This window comes from Pseudorasbora parva, chromosome 21 (genome assembly GCF_024679245.1).
Source record: "Pseudorasbora parva isolate DD20220531a chromosome 21, ASM2467924v1, whole genome shotgun sequence".
NCBI classification, from domain to species: domain Eukaryota; kingdom Metazoa; phylum Chordata; class Actinopteri; order Cypriniformes; family Gobionidae; genus Pseudorasbora; species Pseudorasbora parva.
Genome location: NC_090192.1, coordinates 28,180,374 through 28,203,516, shown reverse-complemented (window position 1 = coordinate 28,203,516; position 23,143 = coordinate 28,180,374). Strand labels below are relative to the sequence as shown.

Here is a 23,143-nt window from a genome sequence, read left to right as displayed (position 1 = left end):
CTAAAATAACTTACAATGTTATTGTTACCTGTGAAAGCGGCTGTTGAGCGATTGCAACCTCCTTCTCCTGTCGTTCTATTTCCAAAGAACGCAGGCGTAGCTCCTCTTCTGAAAACTGGTTCATAGAGGTATGGTTTTGGATTGTGATTGTCTAGAAGTAACCCTCTTCGTCTCTCACAAAATCATCCATGTTCTTCGCCATTCATGTACTGTATGAAAAAATAGCCAGCTACTATTGTGAATATGGAGGCCACAAGAAATAATTAGGTGGGGATTTTTTTTTTTTTTTGATCACTTTTACTCGGGACATGCTATCTGGCAACATAGGATTTCATTCTTTATGCTAAGCTAAGCTAACGGCAACCCTAAGCTTAACCTTCATAGAAATTAATTTGAGAAGTTAAAACACTTACATTGCTCAGTGTAGTTCCGTTTACATCAGGGGTCCCCAATCTCGGTCCTGGAGGGCCACTGTTTTGCAGAGTTTAGCTCAAACCCCAATCAAACACACCTGAACAGCTAATCAATGCTAATAAATGCCTTAAATAGGAACTGATTGGCTGTTTCAGGTGTCTTTGATTGGGGTTGGAGCTAAACTCTGCAGGACAGTGGCCCTCCAGGACCGAGATTGGGGACCCCTGATGTAAACGGAACTACACTGAGCAATGTAAGTGTTTTAACTTCTCAAATTAATTTCTAAGAAGGTTAAGCTTCCAAAGGCATGAACTGAAAACGCGCCAGACTGAACACTCGCTGTGAATGTATGCTACGAGTGCGGACACGTTTACCTCAGCTCTCATCACGAGAGCTCAGAATCATGACAGTAAATTTAATCTGACTCCTGCAGCATTTGTGCTGTGACACTCGTGCGGTGACTCACTCATTATATTGAATAGACACGTTCAGTGTTTAATTGTAGTGTCTGTTCTCCAACTCAGCGCTGAAGTACCCCTTTAAGCATTTGTCAATTTAAATCCAAACAGCCTACAACCTATATGATTCCCATTGATTAAGGTGGAGAAGCACATTGGTTAAGTAGGATTGTGGATGGTTCCTGAATAAGAAGCAGGATTTTTTTGTTGGAAGGGTTTAGTGAATTCAAGGACTTTAGGAGGTCTCACATCTTCCTGATGTTATCAATGAGTCAAATCACTAACCCACTGTATTACCTGTGCCCTTCTGTAGCTTTGAAGGAAATCAATAACAAACCCTGACATTTACCACAAATAAAATAAAAGTCCAGTCATAAGTTTAGAAGTGTCCTTTTTTTTTTTGCAATGGCAAAAGAGTTTTTAAAGGATGTTCTCAGAAAAAGAAAAAAAAGAGCAACGTTTCCAGGCCCCAAGGTCAAGGGTGAGGTAATTAGATACGAGTTCCTCTCTGACAGCAGACACTTCACACTGATTGCATTGTTCCGTATCTTCTGTGCCTCTCTTATATTTGAGGAACACAATTATTTTACTCTTTCACTGAGGTTAGCGTGTGGCTGTGCTTGTTGTGTACAAAGGACGTATTCTAAGGTATTTTTTAATCAGCCTGGCTTTCTTATTCCAAAATTATCTGAAACAGACCAGACACCCAGCTCATGAAATCCCTTTATTTGAGTCCGTGTTATTTGCTTTTCATTCCTGCTTCACAGCTCATATTGTGCTTGATGCAAATCTCTGATATTCTGCAATTACAATGGCACGCTGTGATCCCTTTCTTTCAAACAGACTCCGCTTTTTTCCCCGCTTGAGTGATTATTAAATCTCGCCTCTCAGCGTTCCTTGTTTCCTACCGTGCAAATTTCTTATAAATTCACTTTTTTTTCCCAACGTGACACTGCTAATAAATCCTCGACCAATCTTTTGGACACATGTTCAATCATCATGTCTGAAGCGGTGTCTGGTGTAAAGAAACGCCACGTCCTGGTACAGCATGTTGAGTGAGTGCTAGGTGAACTGGGTTGCGTCCTTGTGTGTTATTGTCCTGGGGAGAATGGACTGATGTGATCCGACTGACAATCACGTCCCCATTATCGCTTAATCCTGGCTGCTAGGAGTGAAAGTTAATCCAGCCTGATAAAATGGCCAAGAACAGTCAAACTGAGGTAACAGCGAACCTAAAGCATGTAAGATGACAGCCAGGTAAATGCATTGGCTTTTACACCTCTTCTATTAGTTAGTATATTAGGTATCATGATCTAACAATGAACATTTGTACACTGTTTATTAATTTAACTCTATTCGGATTTCTACTACTGTGTCAGTAACACTATTTCGATATTTCACATTAGACATCTTGCTAACTATAAGCTAAGGCCCTGTTTACACGAGTGCGTTTTGGTTTAAAAAAGTTTGTCTTAAAGCCAATACGGAAGTGACTTAAACTGCAATTCATTGACTGACCACTAGGGACAGTTATCCCGGATAACAAGGTTTTGGCCTATACGGCTAATTTTGTAATTTTGCCCTTCATGACAACTGTCAGGGGGTGATTTTTTTTTATAACTCATAACTCAAGCCTTAAAGTTCTGCATAATTAAGGGTGTGGCCACTTTGACTGGCAGGTGTATAGCCATTTATCCGCTGTCTGGTAGACATCACGTCACCTCAGCTCCGCCCACGTCCCGCCTCTTTGCCCATTTTCTGTTATCCGGGAGTGACGCGCGATGACACACTGCCAAGATGGCAACGGCCAGCTCGACTCTACTTTACACTTCAGAACTACTCTTCAGAATCCAATGGGTGACGGCACGGACACTACGTCCATATTTTTTTTACAGTCTATGGTCTGCACGACTGAAAACGCATGTCACATGAGCGTACATGTACACTGGTCATGTGCGTACAAGTGCGTGTAGACAGCTGCACTATTATTTTACAATACTATGTTTAACTGCACAACGGCTGCTAAAAAAGGACCATAAAGTCAACCAAGCATGCAGTTCTGTCTCTGTGTTATTGTTTACACGGTCGTCGAGGCTAACCATTAATCATTAATCATTTAATCGTAATCATTAATCATAAGACAGCTTCGGGAGACCAAATTTCGAGGGAGGACCCGATTTGTCATGACACCGGCAGTGCATATCCTTACTTCCTGGCAACCCGCCAAAATAAAAGCTTCTTTTTTTGTGCTGATTTTAAGCTTTGAAAATGTTGAAAATTCATATTAGGCCTACAGTACAAAAGAAAACAAAACTGAAAATGTAGATATTACCATTGTATTTTTAAGTGTACAAAAAAAAATAATTTTGTTTATATAATAATTATTTTTTATTTTAAAATATAATAGTATTATCACACTTTATTTATTATTTTGTTTGTTTTATTAAAAACTAAACTAAATAAAGTGCAATAATGCTATGATGATATATGACAATGTATGAAATATAATAATGCTTTTATAATTATATTTAATGGGTCACACTATGTGCAGTGAATCTGAGAATCAGACTGAAAAGTGTATATATGCACCCTTGAGTATAATGCCTATAGTGGATTATCAAAAATAAAGTGTACTGTCAAATTGTATTCGTTACTAATACATTAAAGTGCCCCTATCATGCTATTTTAAAAGGTTCCTATTTATTTTTTGGAGGTCTCCTACAACAGGTTTACATGCAAGGTCGAAACACTTTAATTTCCTCTCAGTATACTCTGCAGCATCACCTATTTTCTCTTAGCATCTCGGTAAAGGAGTCTGTCTCTCTAAACCCCTCCTTTCCGAGAGATTTCTCGGATTTCTTTGGTCAGATGGCCCAGTCTGTTTTGATTGGTCGACTGCTTTCAATCCATGTCAAAAACCAAATACCCATTACCATAGCACTTACCTTATACCTTATACATTCACCAGAGCCATAGAGAAAGAGATTTGCAAGAACGGAAGTTCAAAACGCTTGATAGTCACGTGATTCATGTAGACCTCGAATAGTTCCAGGAAGTGCTTTGGCGGGCAATTCAAATTGTCAGTCACAGTGACAGAACTGCGATTTTTGGTAATTAATAGTCAATAAATGCATTGATTTTCAATAATTTTATTACACATCGACATGTTATACTTAACTAATATGTAACTTTCCATACCTTGCAAAAAAAAAAAAAAAAAAAAACAGTAGAATAATTTTCCCTAATTCCATAACGATGGATGAAACGTAATTAAGATGTGCTGGTAATTTAAAATCTTCCTGATTAAACGTATTACCTTTTAAAAGTGCATCACGAACGGTCTGTTCTGCTGTAACTCAATGGTGTGGCTGCTACTTCCGGGAACTATTGAGAGTCTCCACGAGCCGCCATTGCTGTAAAAAAAAACTGCTCCATTGGAGTCTATGGAGTTGTCGCAACTCTCTCTCTATATGGCTCTGACATTCACAAACTATATTACACACTGCATGAAAGGTAATATCTGAAAAAGCACAATAAGGGCTCTTTCATTTGTTATACAACTTGAATTATACAAAATGTGTTTGTAGAAATTGAAATTAACAGATAAAAGGAATAAGTACTGTTCATGTAAAAGTGTTACTTCATGATAGCTAATGCATTATCTAATGTTTACATAATAAACAGAAAATCATACGTTGACGACACTAATACTTTCTGTTTTGCAGCTTTTTGTCAATTTCTGAAGGACTGCTAAGCTGTTGGTGACTTTTGTGTCATCAGTCAAACTGACAGCATTTCACTAAACCACGAGAGATTTTTATGGTTTTCTGTTCATGTGTCGACTTTAATGTTGCAAAGTGTAAAACGTGACTATTTTGGCCTGTGAAAGACATACTGGCACAGCGAATCGAATGTGGCTTATCCATAGGAGGGGTAGACTTTCAGTTTATTTTCTATTTTGGTAATGAGAATCCAAGAGCGCTTCGATTAGTCTTTACACATTTGATGACTGGCAGCATCTCATGACTTGTTTAGTACTAGTTTGAATACTTTCTAGCTCAGGTGTACTAGCTCCATATATGATGATCAAGAGGACTCCTCTTCTTGAAAATATTGAAAAAAAGTATTAGACTAAAGTATTTACTTTCTGCTGATAAAACTGTACCTTTTGTCTACACACACATTTTATTGTTTTTGAAAAAAGTCTCTTATGCTCACCAAGGCTGCATTTGATAAAAAATAATGTTGTGAAATTTGAAAATTAAATTTGAAAAGTTGAAAAATATGAGTTATATTTAAAAAATATAATGTATATACAAAGCTGAGTTTCCAGCAACATGACTCCAGTTTTTACCCCCAGATTTACCCTCCTGTCATTAACCCTGTCATTGTCAATTTGTGTCATCTGAGGTATTTTTGGCCAGAAGCTAAAACTACAGCCAGCAGAGGGAGCTATTTCGGCACGTTTTCAATCACCGAATGGGGGATGGGTTCTCACTCAGCAGCACTCAGCTCGCAGCTGCAGGCATTCATGTAAACGGATCATGTGCGGAGCAAGGTGAGTGTTTCAACTTCTCAAATTAATTTCTATGAAAGTTAAACTTCCAAAGGCATGACCTGAAACATGACTGAATGTATGCCGCGAGTGCGGACGCGATTACCTCAGCTCTCATCACGAGAGCTCATCAGCTCATTCATGACGGTGTAATCTGACTCCTGCAGCGCTTGTGCTGTGACACTCCCTCAGCGGCTTAGTCACATTATATTGAACAGACACATTCAGTTTTTAATTGTAGTTTCTGTTCTCTAACTGAACTGATTTTATGAAAATGAACACGGTCGCGGTGGGAAAGTGATCCAGTAATCTAGTAGGTGGCTTTGGGAGTGGACGCATAGGGTAGCGAAGCATTCTGGGAATTGTTGTCTTTCATCCCCATGAGACAGATAGAAAGCACCAAATTCAAAAATAATTTCACATTTATGACCCATTTCACTACATTAATGACCCAGTTTAAATACAGATTCATCTTCCCAGTGCTGAAGCACCCCTTTAATAAAGTAGCATATTTGTTATTATCAATGTTGAAAACAATTAAAAATTTAACAAAACATTTTTTGATACCGAGGCATTTTTTTATGAAGATTATGGGGAAAAAAAGTGAATAGAAAATTATTACCATTAAAGGTGCACTATGTAGGATTTTTGCAGTAAAATATCCAAAAACCACCAGGCCAGTGTTATATATTTAGTTCAGTTGAGTTTTCACAATATCCCAAATGTTTCCAACTATTTGTAAATTGTAAAAAAAAATATGCTATTTTAACTAAGGAGCTGAGACGTCTAAGGGAGTCGCCTGTCAGTTGCGTCATATCTGCGTTACCCTCGGTTTCCAGTTTTATTCTGCAGAAGCGTTTTACTTTTAGCAGTGTGAACAAGTGTCACAGCAGCAGCTGAGCGAACGCACAGAGTAACGTCATGACATCATTTTAAACACACTCAAATGGATCTAATATAATAAACAGAGCTGCGTTACCTCATCCTCGTGACCGGAAATAGCGCCGGTGACTGTGTCCCGTCATAATAAAAGTCCCTCTTCAACACTTAGGCTTGCTCTGTTTCATACTACAGTAGTAATCACATCCATGAACACGATTTCTGTCCGATTCCTATCCCGATTCTTTTCCACCTGCTGTGAGGTGAAAACCACATGTCCCAAGATTGAGCTCAAAGATTGGCATGTTTTTGTGAAATATGAGGACACAAATGTGTATAATGACATGGGTATGACACAGGTATTACAAGAGAGGGTGAAATTTGAGGACATTACCTATGTCCCAATTTTTCTAAATGCTTATAAATCATACAGAATATAATTTTTTTTGAGAAAGTAAAAATGCAGAATGTTTCCTGTGATGGGTAGATTTAGGTATAAAAACCATTATGCCTGTAGGATGTCCACACATTTCACAAAAACAAACGTGTGTGTGTGTGTAATAAAATTTTAAACCATTTTTACACTACTGAAAACCTACCTCACACACAGTTTTTCATGCATCTAATTCAAAACGAAAACATTTAAAATAAGACAAAAGTTAAAAGGCCTTCTTAAGTTTGTTTAATGTAAGTTTATCTTTGCTCTTGCATGTTACAGCCCTGATCTATATACGTTTATATATATATATTCTTTTTACAGCTAACCAGTACAACAACAATGCAGAAATGATACTTGGAGAGCACTTGTTTTAGATGAGCAAAAGAATCCGTTCTCACTGAATGTACATACAGCACATTTGACGTATACTGGACTGTGGTATCAACCCTCATAGTTACTTCTGAAATTCATCACTAAAACTTAAGTCATTTTTCACACAACAGAGGTGATACAATAGCTGAAAATGTTAGCTAGATTAAAAAACAAACTTCGAGAAGCATCATTTTGTAATTGTAAACAAAGATGGTATTTACAAGTAAATATCCAGGATAATGGCAAATCCCAAAATAAGCAAATCGGCGGTAAGCACTCATCCTCCAACTTTCACTGGAGAGGATGGCAACTAAAATAGATGTGATATTTTCAAATTTAAAACAGTCCAAAAAAGGAAATAAAAAATCTGCCTGTGTTTTGATGTGATAAAGTGTCGTGTCTATCCTGATGTTCGTTTCCCATACCGTATCATCTAAGCTGGAGCACTGCAAAAAGTCTCTGCCACTTTGAGGGAGAATGGAGTTTGGGTCCTAATAAGGGACAGGAGCAGCAGGTTTTCCTGATAAGCCTTCAAAAATACCGAGCTCTGCTTGACGCCGTTCGAGTATTAGTTGGAGTTTGCAGGCTTTCCGGTGGCATCAGCTCAGAGAAAATAAATGATCATCTGCAGCACCCTAGTATGCAGAAGCTGCCTCAATCTTTAATGGTCACAAGTGGTTCTGGCATCTCCACGCATCTTTGCATTTTCAACTAGATCTTGCTGTGATGGTAGAAAAAAGTGCGTCATAATGCACCACATATAAGAGTTTGGGCGACACCTGTATGCGGGACAGTTTTGCAACAAGTAATCCTAGATGACCTTCCACTGATGCACAAATACAGTATGTCCATGTTTGTCCGTTATCTCCGATAAGTGAGAAAGAAAAACAGGTGGACCGAGAATAGTTTCATCACAGCGAAACACCACACCGCGTACAGAACCACTTGCGAAAAAAAAAAAATCAAAATACAACATTTTTGTACGGTACAGAGGCGGCAGCAACAGCAGTCCAGCAGGTCTGATCGGTGAGCGGCTATAATGTCTGTGGGGCTGTGAGGTGCCCAAGAATGGTGACCAGCAAGAGCACAGTCCAGTCCATCAGGCAGACAGCACTAGGGGAGCTCCGAGCGATTGCGTTAAAGCTACCGGGGTCATTCAGCTGCGGATCCTGTGGAGAAAGTCATATTTTCAGATTGTTAGCAATTCTTGACATTCATTTGCACTTCAGAGAAAGAAAAAAAAAAAGACATTCGTGACCTTCTGAGAGACCTCGCAACTGAGAGTTTGTCTAATAATTATCTCACAATTCGGATTATTGCTATTATATTGCAGGTCGCAGTTTTTAGGCAAAAACAGTCACAATTACAAGATATAAAATCAACATAAAATTGTCTCATAATTGCAACTTCATATCAATGGCACCGTGTCGAATGTGAAGAGGGGGGTTGCCATGTTAATCTTGGACTAAATCGGCCACCGTAGGAGTTAAAACGAAATCAGAATTGAGATGGACAGAAACTGGATGGTCATATACCTTTTAACCCCTAGATGGGGGAAAATATCACTCAGTGTAGCTTTAAATTAGTTATTAAATGAGTCTATAAAACATTTCTGCAGAAAATAGTGATATAGCATCCAGCTCAGTTCAATTCTCATCCAAATCAAATAATATTGTTGAATAGCTTGGAATTGTGACTGTATTTCTCATAATTGGGACTCATATTTTCATCTGTTTTATTTTTTATTCTCAGATGAAAACAGGCTTTCATATCTTGTTATAACTCTATGTCAGTGGTTCTCAACCAGGGGACCGGGGCCCTGCTTCAGCAAACATCTAAGGGGGCCCCAGCAAGTACGGAGCCACTAAAAGGACATAGTTGTGGAACGAAAATATGAGAGGGAAAGAAAAATATAAGTCAGTTCTTTAGCATTCTCTCGCAAATGTTTGCGTTCGTTCGAAAACCGTTTGAATTTCCTTCTGAGCGAACGCAGTTTCTCACGTAACGTAATTCAATTTTGTAAGGGAATGTGAAAAAATAACGCAAAAGCATTGAAATATTTTTTCCCTCCCATCTGATATTTTTTCTATCACCATTTCCCAGCTTCCTGCTTTAGGGGCTCCGTAAATAAGTCTTACAATTCTTGAAATTCAGTTGTATTAACAATCAAACACACTAACAAATAAAGATTTACAACAAGAAACTGAAATCATACGCTTTAGTTCATTTGTTTTATTACAGCAGCAGAAGTACAAAGAAGCCTGACTGTAAACCCTAATGCTCAAATAATGAATTGGTTTGAGTAGGGTAAACTTAGTCAAGTTAACTTGAAATTGAAATACTAATCTTTTGAGTTCACAAAACTAACACATTTTTAAGTAATTTGAATTTTTTCTTTGTTTTGAGTTTCAAGAACTTATTTCTTTTCATTAAGACAAACTTAAATTCAACTGAAACAGGGCTGGGATTTCTATTTCCCAGCATGCTTTGCCATAACACTCGAAAGGGAGAGTAAATGCTAAAATATAATGCTTTTAGTGGGAGATTTAGTCGCGTTTAATGAAGAGTTTCTGTTATTATGTTTTTTGGGGGTGTTATGGTGACGAGTGAGCATGAGCTTGGTTTGAGAATAGATAAATGGTAAATGTTTTATATTGTTGTACTCATTCAGCAATTGCTATGCTAATGCTATCAAAGTACTGTGTCACTATTATTAAATTAGCTAGTTAAAGCTAACCAGGTTTCCACTACTAAAATGTTTAAGTTGATATCGTGATCATTTTAAGTTAAATGTATGAATTAGCTTACTTAAATATTACAAGTTAAGAGTTATTAAAATGTATGAGTACAATAGTGCTAAAGCCGTTGCTGGTGTATTATTCAACACTCTCAGGAGATTTGGCAAACTTAAACTTTGAATTTCTTATTACATTTTGATGTAACTGATAGGCCTACCTCAAATTTTTGGAGTCTTATTCGGATTTACAGTGTATATCAGCTCAGGTAGGAGGGGCTTTGAATATTATCTCGGTTGAGAACCACTGCTCTATGGATTGGAATCATAAGGTCTGTTCACACAAGGCATGTCTTGCATTCAAAACCAGCTTGATATGTATTATAAACAGTGTGTAAGGATTGTGCTCATGGTAAAGGATGTCCACTTAGTGCATGATTACAAAAAAAATGTGTGAAAAGCCCCAAAACTCTTTGGAAAATTCTATATAAGAAGAAATGTACGGCTCTTACCACACAAAGAACATCCCGAGTAACATTACTTTTCAGTTTCTGAGCCTATAAAGAAAGAGAGAGAGAGAGAGAGAAGCCAGCTGAAATATGAGCTGAAAGTCAATTACTTGCAAGAAGCTCTTCAAGGTTTTGTTTTATAAGCCATTTCTCACACTGAAGCATTTCCATCCAGTAACCGTTTAAACTGAGTCCAGTGCGATCTAAGTCAAGCACAGTTTCAATAAAGCACAGTAATTCTCCACGGCAAATAGAGGTCATACGGTATTGGCCTCAAACAGAGGTCTTTCTGAGAGAGATGTAATGTTATGATAATGAGCCCTACAGCCCACACACAAACACTCTCTAAGGTCAGTAATATGTGACACACCGATACATTTTCATACCCAGTTACATGAGACCTTGCTATGCTATCCAGTTTCCCACATGCACACACACACACACACACACACACAGGTTGGTTTGGCGGAACGATAAAGTGATTCTCCAGAGAATCTGGAATATAATAAACGTGCCGCACAATGGAGGGAGAATGGAGCTAATTTTTGCGAAAAGCATTGTGGGATAGAATGATTAATAGCCTTCCTGGAAGTCAATCTGACAAAAGAAACTCAGTCTAATAATAAATCATCATATTGTTATTACTCCAATATGATGAATTGTTGTGCTATATCTGCAGGAGTGTATCCGGTATTCTGTATTTGGACTCTGTTATGAGCTGCAGATTTAGAAAAGAAATAAATAAACATAAGTTAAACTTTATCAACTACATCTGTAGTATGAAAGCGAATAACTGAGGAAAGTGCTTTGGATGGATCAAATATGAAGCTTGCATTTTTGACAAGATTAAAAAATTGACGAAAACATTTTAGGCGGACCTTTATAGGTTCATTAAACCCTGTAATTTTTTTTTTTTAAAAACACAACCGTGCTTATTACATATTATCAACTTGAAAAGGTTGAAGTTTTTCCTGACAATGCACAGTGACTTTTTAATATTTTTGGTCTAATAATGTTATCATAATAAAAATATTATTTTTAACGGAGTGCATTTTGTCTTTTCCTTTTTCTCTCAGGATTTTTCTCCTCATCAGTTTAGTGTTGATTATTATCGTCTTCTTTTTTTCCAAAGTGACTGATTTAATTGTGTTGCAGTACTGTACACTCCCCATAGACTCCCATTGTAATCGTTTTCCTTTTTTTCTCTTCATTTTTTTCATCAACAGCTTAAGCTCTACCATAGAGTTAACCTGAAATATTCATCCGCAGATCTGTATCTGTTTTTTTGCCAGCCGTTTTAGAAGCTGCGTGTGTGCCAGTCTTGAAGTTAGATGCATAGATGATTGGTGAAGATATGTTTCCCTCAGAGAGATTGTAATGGGTGGGTATATCCTGCTTAAGGGTGTTCCTCATGTTAATGTGCCAGCCAATTAGCTCTGACATGACAGCTCTGGCAGTTTGATGTATCTCATTTCTACCCAGAGGCCCAATGTGTGTGTTATCACTGCAACAGCCCACACCCATCAATCAAAAGTAAACCTTCATCTCACTCTGAGACTCGAAAAATGAAAGTCGTCGTATGCCAAGCAAAGCCTGAAAGCATCCAAACAAGCTGCCAGCTGTTTATGAAGTTGATGTAGGCTGTGCATCTTTACCCGTCTGAGTGGGCCGGCGGCAAAGTGTGTGTGTGTGTGTCTGACTGACAGCTGTCATTCACCACTGTCATTCACCAGAGATAGTCAATATGGTGGTTTAAAGGGCGATCAGGAAAAAAGAGATTGGGTGTCCAGGAGACATTTTACACTGCCTTTTTCACTGCACTTTCCTAATCGACTTTATTACTGATAACCTTCAGAAACTGGGATGTCCATTTCAGTGAATTTCTTTCAGTCTGTCTTTAACTGTAAATAGTGCATGCTGATTTCTTTCAGTACCTGCAGACTTCCACAGAAGCTGTATAGATGGTCCGCATTACTGTCCAGGTCATTGGTGAGTGCTGGGTCATCAAGTGCGTTGGATGTCCTGTCCCGTCCTCTCTGTGGAGTGTAAGGGTCAGGTGGAGTGGACATGATGGGTGGCTGGGGTTGCCACACACCAACATCTGTGCCATTACCGAACGCCTGGATGGCATTTCCTGTATAATGCAGAAACGATGAGAAAAAAGCATAAAAGCATGGTAGGACAAAATTCAGTATATTAAAGCTGGCTTCTTTTCAAATAATAAGTCGGAATTTGAACTGAATTGACCACACCCCATAAGAAGTTAAATTGGATTTTCTTTTTCTTTTTTGGAATGATAGGAAGAGGAAATTGAACTTCTCTGCAATGATCATAAATAACTGTATCATCAATTTTGACTAATCGTGCCAAGATTAAAATTTGTTTTGAAGATATGAGATTTTATGTCATGCTTTTTTTGGAAAAACTTTACAAAGTGTGTGTGTGTGTGTGTGTGTGCGTGCGTGCGTGCGTGCGTGCGTGCGTGCGTGTCTGTACAGTACTAGTCAAAAGTTTGGAATCATTACTATTTTAAATGTTTTTTATGAAGTATTTTATGCTCATCAAGCCTGCTTTTATTTGATGAAAAAAAAACATAATATTGTGAAACATTATAACAATTTAAGATAATGTTTTTCTATTTTAGTATACTTAAAATATTGTTTAATTCTGTGATGCAAAGCTGAACTTCATCAGTTAATACTTCAGTCTTCAGTGTTGCATGATCCTTCAGAAACCATAATATGCTATATGTAGTTATAATAGTGTATTATACATAAATATATATTGACTTAATTTATTTTAATGTCATTTTTTTGTATAGATATTTTTGTTGAAATCCGATGGCTCAGAAAGGCCTCCATTGGCCACAATGTAATTTCCTCTCTCAAGACCCATAAAATGTGCTTAAAGGGTTACTTCAGCGATTAGCATACAGCTTTGTATCAGTAGAAACCCTGGAGTATATTCAAATGATTGTGCTTTCCCCCCTCATATCCCCCTGAGACAAAAGATTTATGCATTTTATTTCTGGAAAAATCACTCCGATGACGCAAATTGACAATATTTTCATCGGAGGAATTTTTGGCCAGAGGCTAAAGACTAGAGCCAGCAGAGGGAGCTACTTCCTCATGTTTTACACCCGGGCATGAGGGGGTGAGAGATTACACTCACAGCTCAGCTCACAGCTGCAGGCATTCATGGAAACAGAGCTATGATGAGCAGTGTAAGTGTTTTAAATTTTCAAATTAATTTATATGAAAATGAAGTTTCCAAAGGCATGAACTGAAAACGTGCCAGACTTTACACGCGCTGTGAATGTATGCTGCAAGCGCGGTCGCGTTTACCTCAGCTCTCATCAAGAGAGCTCAGAATCATGACAGTAAATATAATCTGACTCCTGCAGTTAGTGCTCAGTGCTGTGATACTCGCACGGTGACTCACTCATTATATTGAACAGACACGTTCAGTTTTTAATCGTAGTGTTTTCTCTAACTCAGTCACTGTAATCCAGTAGTGGTGGCTTTGGGAATGGCCTTACAGGGAATTGTTCTGGGAATTGTAGTCTTTCATCCCCATGAGACGACACATTTTCTGTCTTTTCTCAGCCAAATTTAAAAATAATTTCACCTTTCTACTACATTAATGACCCAGTTTAAATACAGATTCATCTTCCCAGCGCTGAAGCACCCCTTTAAGACATCATTTTAATCCTACAATAATTTTCTGAAGTAACGAAAATAGTTTTTGTGTGCAAAAACCCTCCCAAAAAAACACTAAATAACGACTTGTGATGACCGATTTCAAAACACCGCTTCGTAAAGCTTTGAACCGTTATGAATCAGTGTATGGAATCACGGTTCGGATCGCCAAAGTCACGTGATTTCAGCAGTTTGGCGGTTTGACACGTGATCCGAATCATGAATAGATACGCTATTCATAAAGCTCAGAGGCTTCAGGAAGAAGTGTTTTGAAATCGGCTATCTCTTTATATGAGATTATTTGTTTATTATTCGATTTATTCGTTATTTAGGTTTGTTTTTTTGCACACACAAAATATTCTTATCGCTTCATAGAATGATTGTAGAGCCACTGTAGCGAGATACTTTGTAACGACGTCTTTAGTGCCTTTATGGCTCTTGAGAGAGGAAATGACATTAGTGTCAATGAAGGCCTTTCTAAGCCAACGGATTTTAACAAAAATAACCGTTATATTAACCGTCTTATGGGTCTGGAACGGCATGAGGGTGAGTAACTAATGACAGAATTTTCATTTTTGGTTGAACTAACCCTTTAATGACAGCACTGTAACTGAATGTTCAACAGTCGTTCTCAAACAGCTCAGCTTAAAACACAGTTGACATTGACATGCCGCTATCTGCCACTATTTTGAAATAAGAGCGTTTTTCATTTCTTAACAGTGTAGCAGATGAATTCTGATAAAGAGGCACTTAGCCTCAGTGTGTAAGTGCAGTAAGACCTCCACATACACACAGTTTCCGGGACATTTCTGATGATAAAATGGAGGCCGTTATGACTCAACTGTTTTTTTTTAAATGACTTTAGTCTCAAGAGCACTTCTGAATTTGAAAGTCTGTTATTTACCTCACACCACAGCAGGCTAAAGGGCAAGAGTGAGATTATCGACGAGTACTCTGTGCATGTATTAAGTACCGTCTATTATCAGAGAAGAGGGTAGGCTGACCTTATTATTAAGTGAGTGCTGTTGAGATTCTCTTAAGGCCAGGCTTGCAAGCTGACTCTGTTTCTTAAGGGTTAAAGACTCAATAAAGCCTCATTCTGCATTTGTTATTATTGTGTTAAAGGGATAGTTGACCCAAAAAGGAATCGTTGACCCACTATTTGGGCAGTTGTGGCCTAATGGGAGTCAGACTTTTAACCTGAAAGTTGTGGGTTCGAGTGTCAGGTCCGGCAGGAATTGTCGGTTGGGGGAGTGAATAACCTGGACTCTGCGCCACCATCAATACCACGACTGTAGTGAGACCCTTGAGGGCCTGGGTGCTGCAGCAATATGGCTGCCCACTGCTCTGTGTGTGTGTGTCCACTACTGTGTGTGTGTGTGTGTGTGTGTGTGTGTGTGTGTGTGTGTGTGTGTGTGTGTGTGTGTGTGTGTGTGTGTGTGTGTGTGTGCACTTGGATGGGTTAAATGCAGAGCACAAAATACAAGTATGATTAACTTGGTCACACGTCACTTCACTTCACCCACCCACTCAAAAAGGAAAATTCTGTCATCATTTACTCACCCTCAAGTTTTTCCAAACCTGTATGAATTTCTTTCTTCTGCTGGACACAAAAATTGTATTTTGAAGAATATTGTTAACCAAACAGTTGATGGGCCCCATTTACTTTATGGGAAAGAAAAAAAAGTCAATGTGGTTTGATAACCAAGATTCTACAAAATATCGTCTTTTCTGTACAGCAGAAAAAATAATTCATACAGGTTTGGAACTGTCCATTTAAGATTCCTTTGTTCTCAAAAGAATGGATGTGTATTTCAAGAATAATTATAGATAGATTGCATAGATTTAAAGGCTTAAAGAACAGATTTTTGAGGGGTTTTCAGGTTGCACAATATGACCCGGGGGAGATCTTGGGTAAGAGCCAAGGAAGACTGTGTGACATCAAGTGCACATTATACATTTTTAGCAGACATTCATCTGTCTGAGCGAAGGAGGGAGTATATTGAGCGTTCATTCCTAAGGAGCAAATTTGAGGGAATTTTGATTCTATGATCATAACATAATAGGAGGGTCTTTATGTTGCATATCATAGGCCTATTGCATTATACAAGCTAATATTCTTTCTCTCACTCTCTTTCACGTCTTTAGTTATGAGTTGCTCTTACTGTTTCATCAGATTGCCGTCATATGAGTGGCCAGATTCAGAGGCTAAGGAGGAGGCAAGTAAATGACCCTTGGTTTAATTGGATAAAAGATGCTTACTTTTTGCATTGATTTATTTTTACTTGATACTTCACCCCTCATCGGTTACTTGCATGTTCATCCAAATCTGTATGACTTTTTTTTTTCAGTGGAACTTTATTAAAGGGGGCATAACACTGCCAATCTCATGTTAATCTTGAGAACCTATGGAGTAGAATTGCATCCTTCATATGTCCGAATAGTCTTTAGTTTTAAAGACTACCTGCGGTTTTGTCTCATGACTTGGAAGAAACAAATACACTAAAGCCCTGAAGTTTGCAGAGCTCCGTTGATGCTTCGGGAAAACAAACTGCATCCACTGTTTCCTTAATGCTGGGTTATTATGGGAAGCTGAACAAGGTTATCTTTCCCTCACAACCAAAAACACAGTTCTTTAGTGACACTGTTGATTCCGTGCAGGTCTAAAAATAAAATGACAGCGCTGTCGGCGGCTTCCCTAACCCGAAGCTCGTTATTGGTGCTCTTGTTCTCGCTCTGGTTGATTTTCCACCCTTTATGACGCTATACTCAAGAAAAAAACTTGTATTTGTCATACGTTCAACTTATTTTTTCTTTTTTTACATTTGGCCATATTTAGCATGATATTCCTAATCTTTAAAGCTACACTGTGTGATATTTTCCCCCATCTAGCGGTGTAAAGGTATATGACCATCCAGTGAATAATAGTTTCTGTTCCTCTCAATTCTGATTTCGTTTTAACTCCTACGGTGGCCGATTTAGTCCAAGATTAACATGGCAATCCCCCTCTTCACATTCGACACGGTGCCAACGAGTGTTAAAACGCGAAAGGCGAAGCTTGAATTTATGGGTATGTCCCTCTTTGGCTAATGTTCTTTCAAGATGAAGGAGCAACATGGCGACCAGCATTTGAACCCCTCACCTGTATGTATTTTCAATGGCATATTATAAACTTACAAGAATACTTTATTACTTGAAAGAAGTAAATATACATTAATGAGCACATTTATTTTTGAAAGAACTAAGTGTTTTTATCTAAGAATTAACTAAAAAAGTTACACAGTGTAGCTTTAACAGTGTAAATGTTAAAGCTACAACCCCCCCTTAAAAAGATTGGAGCCTAACATTACACCCCACTGGCAATGGCATGAGTGTGAATAATTGACAACACAATAATACTTTTTTGGTGAACTGTCCATTTAAGAATTGGAATATTCCTATCCATGATGGTTTTGTGTAAAAGTACTGGTATGTAGTACACCAATAACAACAAATAAACTGATTTATATTCAAATGAGTGATGTGTGCATCAAGTTTGGCATCCTATTAAACCTGCCATTACGAACTATAAAGAGCTAAGAAAGCATTTTGCTGACATGTCTGTCTCATGCTGTTTGAACTCACTGGCATCTTGATGGACAGACAGTCTTTTCCCTTTCCCTCCATCTCTCTCATACATAAACACAAAAAGCACACATAAGATGAGGACGTGTCAGATATGAGGTGTGGATGTGGCGGTACTGCTATATCATTCAGGCTGTCATCCTAAAGGCCATTGTCTCATGTAGACAAATCCTCCTTCTCATCTGCTCTCTGTCTATCTCCCTGCCTCCAGTTCATCTAAATGGATGTTTTTGAATAACTCCCTGACAAAATAATGCATGCTTTCCGTACTCTTCCAGGCCCATGGACACCTGAGTAATGCTTTATTGCCTTTTTATGTCAATCCACCCCATTTAAGAGGGATTTCTCTGTCTCTCGGCCGTCAGGCTGCCCTGAACCGCACAGCAACACAAATCTCAGATCAGATTTACTGGTGCAGACTGTGAATGATCATGAAGACGCAACGGAGCAGAATTCAACTTTAGAGTCAGTCTTGATGGGCAAAGTCTGTCAGTCGCGCATAACGGCATGCAAACAATGATACAGAGTAAAAGCTGCAGCTGTGAATGAAGTCTACTCACGGAGACAGCGGTTGCTGGTGAAAAGCTCAGTAAACTTGTCACACTCTGCTTTTCCATTTCCGCTGTTGCTACAGTCACACCAAGGGGACACGCTGATGCCAGGAGCACGGAGGTAGTTAGGGGTCATCACCGTACCTGTCACATAGGCCAAGGGTCAAAATGCAAAGGTCATTTGTGTTGAAAACAGACGTTAAGATAGGTCACAGATCAGTATGTACTTTGAAAAATCAAATAGGCTATAGAGTGGCCCCACACATTTGAACACTTACAATATGAAGTCTTTTCATATAAGTCCTTTCATTAAATATTAAACCAAGTGCAATTAGTATCTATTCATCTAAGAATTCTGGGGGGAAAAAATCACAGTTTCCTCAAAAATATTAGGCAGCACAACTAGTGTTAGTCAACATTGATTTGCCTATAATAAGAAATGTTTATTGTACCATCAGCATAATAATTAGATTTCTAAAGGATCATGTGACACTGAAGACTGGAGTAATTATGCTAAAAATTCAGCTTTAAAACAGAAATAAATTACATTTTAAATATATTAAAATAGAAAATGTAATATTTCATAACGTTGCTGATTTCACTTTATTTTTTAAAAAAATGCAGTGATTTCTTTAAAAAAAAAAACCTTCCCAACAAAAAATACAGAAAATATTGTGAAATATTATTACAATTTAAGATTTCTATTTTAATATACTTTAAAATAAAATGTATTTCTGTGATGCAAAGCTAAATTTAATCAGTTAATACTCAGTTAATAGTCTTTAGTGTCACATAATCCTGCAGAAATCATTTTATTAAATAAAAAAGATTTTGTAATATAAAATTATTTTTAATATTAAAAATAATTGTAATTTATATACATATATATATATACTTATATATACTGTATATATATACTTTATATATACTGTATATATAGACCTGATTTATTTTATGTCTGTTTTAGTCATTTTACTAATTCAACTTATTTTATTTCACATTTATACGTTTTTCATCCAATATTATTATTTATTTTATATCAGCTTTATTACTTTTAATAGTTTTAGTTAAACTTTTGATCAGTTGTGTACAGCTTTTGTTTTATCATTTATCATGTTTTGCTTTAACTAAAACTTATAATAACTTATAATATTAAACTTGGCTTAAAATGTGTATCTAATGTAATGACATTTTTAAGTGTTACCTAATATAAACAAATATTTTTCGGGTATATGCAAATGTATAGATCTATGACATCTCTACATTAACTACAGACATGTTACATTTAAAATAGTGCAGATTTGTATTAATATTAAAGTTATTTTAAATTGTGTGTGAATGTAACATTATTCAGATTAGCATTGATTCATTTCACTAAGGTACTGCAATAAAATAAAAATACTATGGTAATCCAAAAATGTGTGTAAAGGACTTAGATTTACCATAAGATATGATCACTACACCATAATAATGCCACAGTACTTTTTTTGTAAGTGGTATGACACAGTAAATGTTCTTAACTCACCAATGAGGCCTGAATATGCCAGCAGACAGTCTGCATAGTTTTCCTTCAGACACCCTGATATCGAGCGCGCCTCAGGTTGACAGTTGGTGAGGAAGTCAGCTAAACGAGATCTGAAGAAAAAATATATGCAGGAATGAACAAGAGTCCACAGAGCATGTCTCCTCATTAAACAAACTCAGCACACAAGTGACAGTCCGGCAGTCTTATTACTGTCGTCATCTCTTCTCAGACACCATCTGCCCCACAGACAATTCTTCTATGGATAAATAATTAACTCACTGAAAAGTACAGTAAAATTCAAGCACTTTCCTCCCTACTCTATGATGTGTAAAACAAGCTGTCTTTCATCCTACCTGCAGATGTAGTTGGTCTTGCAGGAGGCTTGCAAGGAGAGACAGTTGGGTTTTTCCTTGTCCTCGTAGGAGCAGGCTGGCACGATGGTCTGACGTCTGCGCTCGGAGCAAGCCGAGTGATCCCCGGAGGGGCAGGAGCAGAAAAGCATCCCGTAACTGTGCTTCGGTGGCACCTTGTCGAAAAACTGCCGCAGGGCCTTGTGGCACTTGCGCTTGTTACACACCTCAGTAGTCGAGACTCTACTGGTGCAGGGGCTGATGTAGAAAGAGCGATACTTCTTACACGTGTCATTCAGGTTGCAGGCCTTGGCGGCGTTCAGGCAGTTGTTGTCCTTGGTAAAGGCCGCCTCACCTATGCGAGGGAGAGTTTAGAGGGAGAGTTACGAACACTACTGGCTGATTTTACTGATGTGAGCACTGTAAATGTCAAAGAACACTTGCTGAGAGTGGGGCTACTGGTGACCTTTTAGGACTCTCTGTGAACGTCCTCCGGCTGAGGCCGTGCCATGGCGTTCACAGGACTAGAGGCCATATGTCAGATGGTATGTGGTCTGCGTGAGAGGAACTATACTACTAATTAATATTCTGGAAAATGATAGTTTCTTCAAAGTATAGTTAAAGATGAAGTGTGTAAAATAAGTTATTCTGTCCCAGCTTGATATGTTAAGATATGTTGCACAGAACAGTGTAAACACTGGCTGAATCTAAAATCGCCCCCGATATCCTCAAATAGGGCATTATTTGAGTGGACAGCCATTTAGTGTCCGAGTGAACATTATTGAGTGCACTCATTCTGTCCATACAAACACTGCACTGCAATAACGAATATATAAATATAATGTACACTCAACGCTGTCTGAATTCACTCGCTCATTTTCATTCACTTGACTTCTTTAAGTGAACTCTATTAGTGGACTAGAGTAGGGAATAGTGATTGACGGTTTAGGGGGTGATTTCGGATTCAGCCTATGTCTCTGTGGCATTTTCAAAGCATTACTTCTGTTTGAGTTTCCACACACAGCAACAGTGGCTCAACCAATGGCTATCTGTTGAGCAGCCAATGGCAATGGAATGTTTAGGAAACCTTTTTGAAAACAGTGATTATTCTTGCAACCGGTCATGCTATTGGCACAAAAATGTGTCTATTTACACCAAGTACAAATAGCTTGCCTTGTTGGTAAATGCTATTTAGTCTAACTCCACCCACTGACATCTGGTTGGCCAGACATAAAGGAATTTATTTTAAAAAGAAATAAAGAAAACATTTGAAAAGTGGAAATAAAATGTCTAACGTTATTAATAATAAAGTGTTTATCAGTTAGAGTTAGGGGTGGGGGGGGGGCTTTTATTACTTATTACTTATTGTATTATTATTATCATTTACACTGTTAATATTGCATACCATTTAAAGGGTTTCTTCAGCGATTATCATATGGCTTTGTATCAGTAGAAACCCTGGAGTATATTCAAATGATTGTGCTTCCCCCCCTCATATCCCCCTGAGACAAGAGATTTATGCATTTTATTTCTGGAAAAATTCCTCCTCTGATGCAAATTGATGATATTTGCATCTTAGGAGGAATATTTGGCTAAAGACTACAGCCAGCAGAGGGCGCCATTGCCGCATGTTTTGAACCCACATTCAGCTCGCAGCTGCAGGCCCTCATTTAAACAGAGCTATGGTGAGCAATATAAGTCTTTTAACTTCTCAAATTAATTTCTATGAAAGGTAAGCTTGCAAAGGCATGAACTGAAACGGGCCAGACTGAACTCGTGTTGTGAATGTATGCCGCGAGTGTAGTCGCGATTACCTCAGCTCTCATCGCGAGAGCTCATTCAGCTCATTTATCTCACTCCTGCAGTTAGTGCTCAGTGCTGTGACACTCGCGCGGCGACTCACTCATTATATTCAACAGACACGTTCAGTTTTTAATTGTAGTGTCTTCTCTAACTCAGTCAAAGTAATTCAGTAGCTGTGGCTTTGGGAATGGCCTCACAGGGCAGCGAAGCATTCTGGGAATTGTAGTCTTTCATCCCCATGAGACAAAAATACATTTTCTCTTTTCTCAGTCTAGAAGGCACCAAATTCAAAAATAATTTCAGATTTATACTACATTGATGACCCAGTTTAAATACAGATTCATCTTCACAGCGCTGAATGTACACTGTTAAACAACACTAAGGTGCAAAAAGTATCTGCCACTATTTATAAATGTAAATATTATTATTTACTACTACTAAACTACTATTTACACTTATCACAAAGAAAGTACTGCCATTTTTGCATATTTTCACATATAAGTACTTTTTTTTTCAGTAAATAGTAAATATTTCCATTGAGTGTAAATAGCTCTGCCAATACATATATAGGCCTATAGAATACTGCTCAAAAGTTTGGATTTTTTATATTTATTATTATTGTGAAATACTGTAACTGTTTACATTTTAATAAATCGTATCATGTAATTTATTCTTGTTATGACAAAGCTGTATCCAGTTTTCAAGTTCACATAATCATTCAGAAAAGAAACAACTGTGCTGCTTAATATTTGTTACTTCTATTTCCAGGATTCTTTGATTTATAGTGTTAAAATATGTACTGTCACTTCTGGTGATCTTTTTTAAAAAAAGACCCCGAAACTTTTGAAGGGTTATGTGTACATTACAAAATATTTTAGATAAAACATCACTAATTTGGTCTTGTGTGTCTGAAAATAAAATGCTATATTTTCTCATTTGTTTCTTTCTCAATTTCTTCATCAGATCCCACACAAAGTGCCTCAAGCATAACAATTTATAGCTCGATTTAATGTATTTCCCACCAAGAACTGACATCCTGCTGAGCATTGCAATTAGACAAGAATCTAAACAGGGTTTAAAATAGGTGTTATTTGCCTGAAGAACTTCTCTCAGCTGCTTTATTTCCCTCTTCTCAAACTACACAGTCTCTTGAACAAACAACCTCAGGTAAAGCCTTCGCTCTCACTCGCATGGATAAATTCACAACCCCGATAAATCTGTTTGCCTTTCCT

General features: G+C 37.8%; 1 protein-coding gene across 1 annotated transcript in view; it reads right to left on the bottom strand.

Moving 5' to 3' along the window:
- Positions 1-6,973: 6,973 nt before the first annotated feature.
- gfra1b (gdnf family receptor alpha 1b) overlaps positions 6,974-23,143 on the bottom strand; it is a 45,080-nt gene continuing 28,910 nt past the window's right edge. The window contains exons 4-9 of the mRNA XM_067430088.1: positions 20,112-20,463; positions 19,759-19,868; positions 18,243-18,377; positions 12,295-12,494; positions 10,364-10,408; positions 6,974-8,286 (exon numbers count right to left, since the gene is read on the bottom strand). Of these exons, the coding sequence (XP_067286189.1) occupies positions 8,152-8,286; positions 10,364-10,408; positions 12,295-12,494; positions 18,243-18,377; positions 19,759-19,868; positions 20,112-20,463 (977 nt within the window). The 3' untranslated portion in view covers positions 6,974-8,151. The remainder of the gene's footprint in view (positions 8,287-10,363; positions 10,409-12,294; positions 12,495-18,242; positions 18,378-19,758; positions 19,869-20,111; positions 20,464-23,143) is intronic.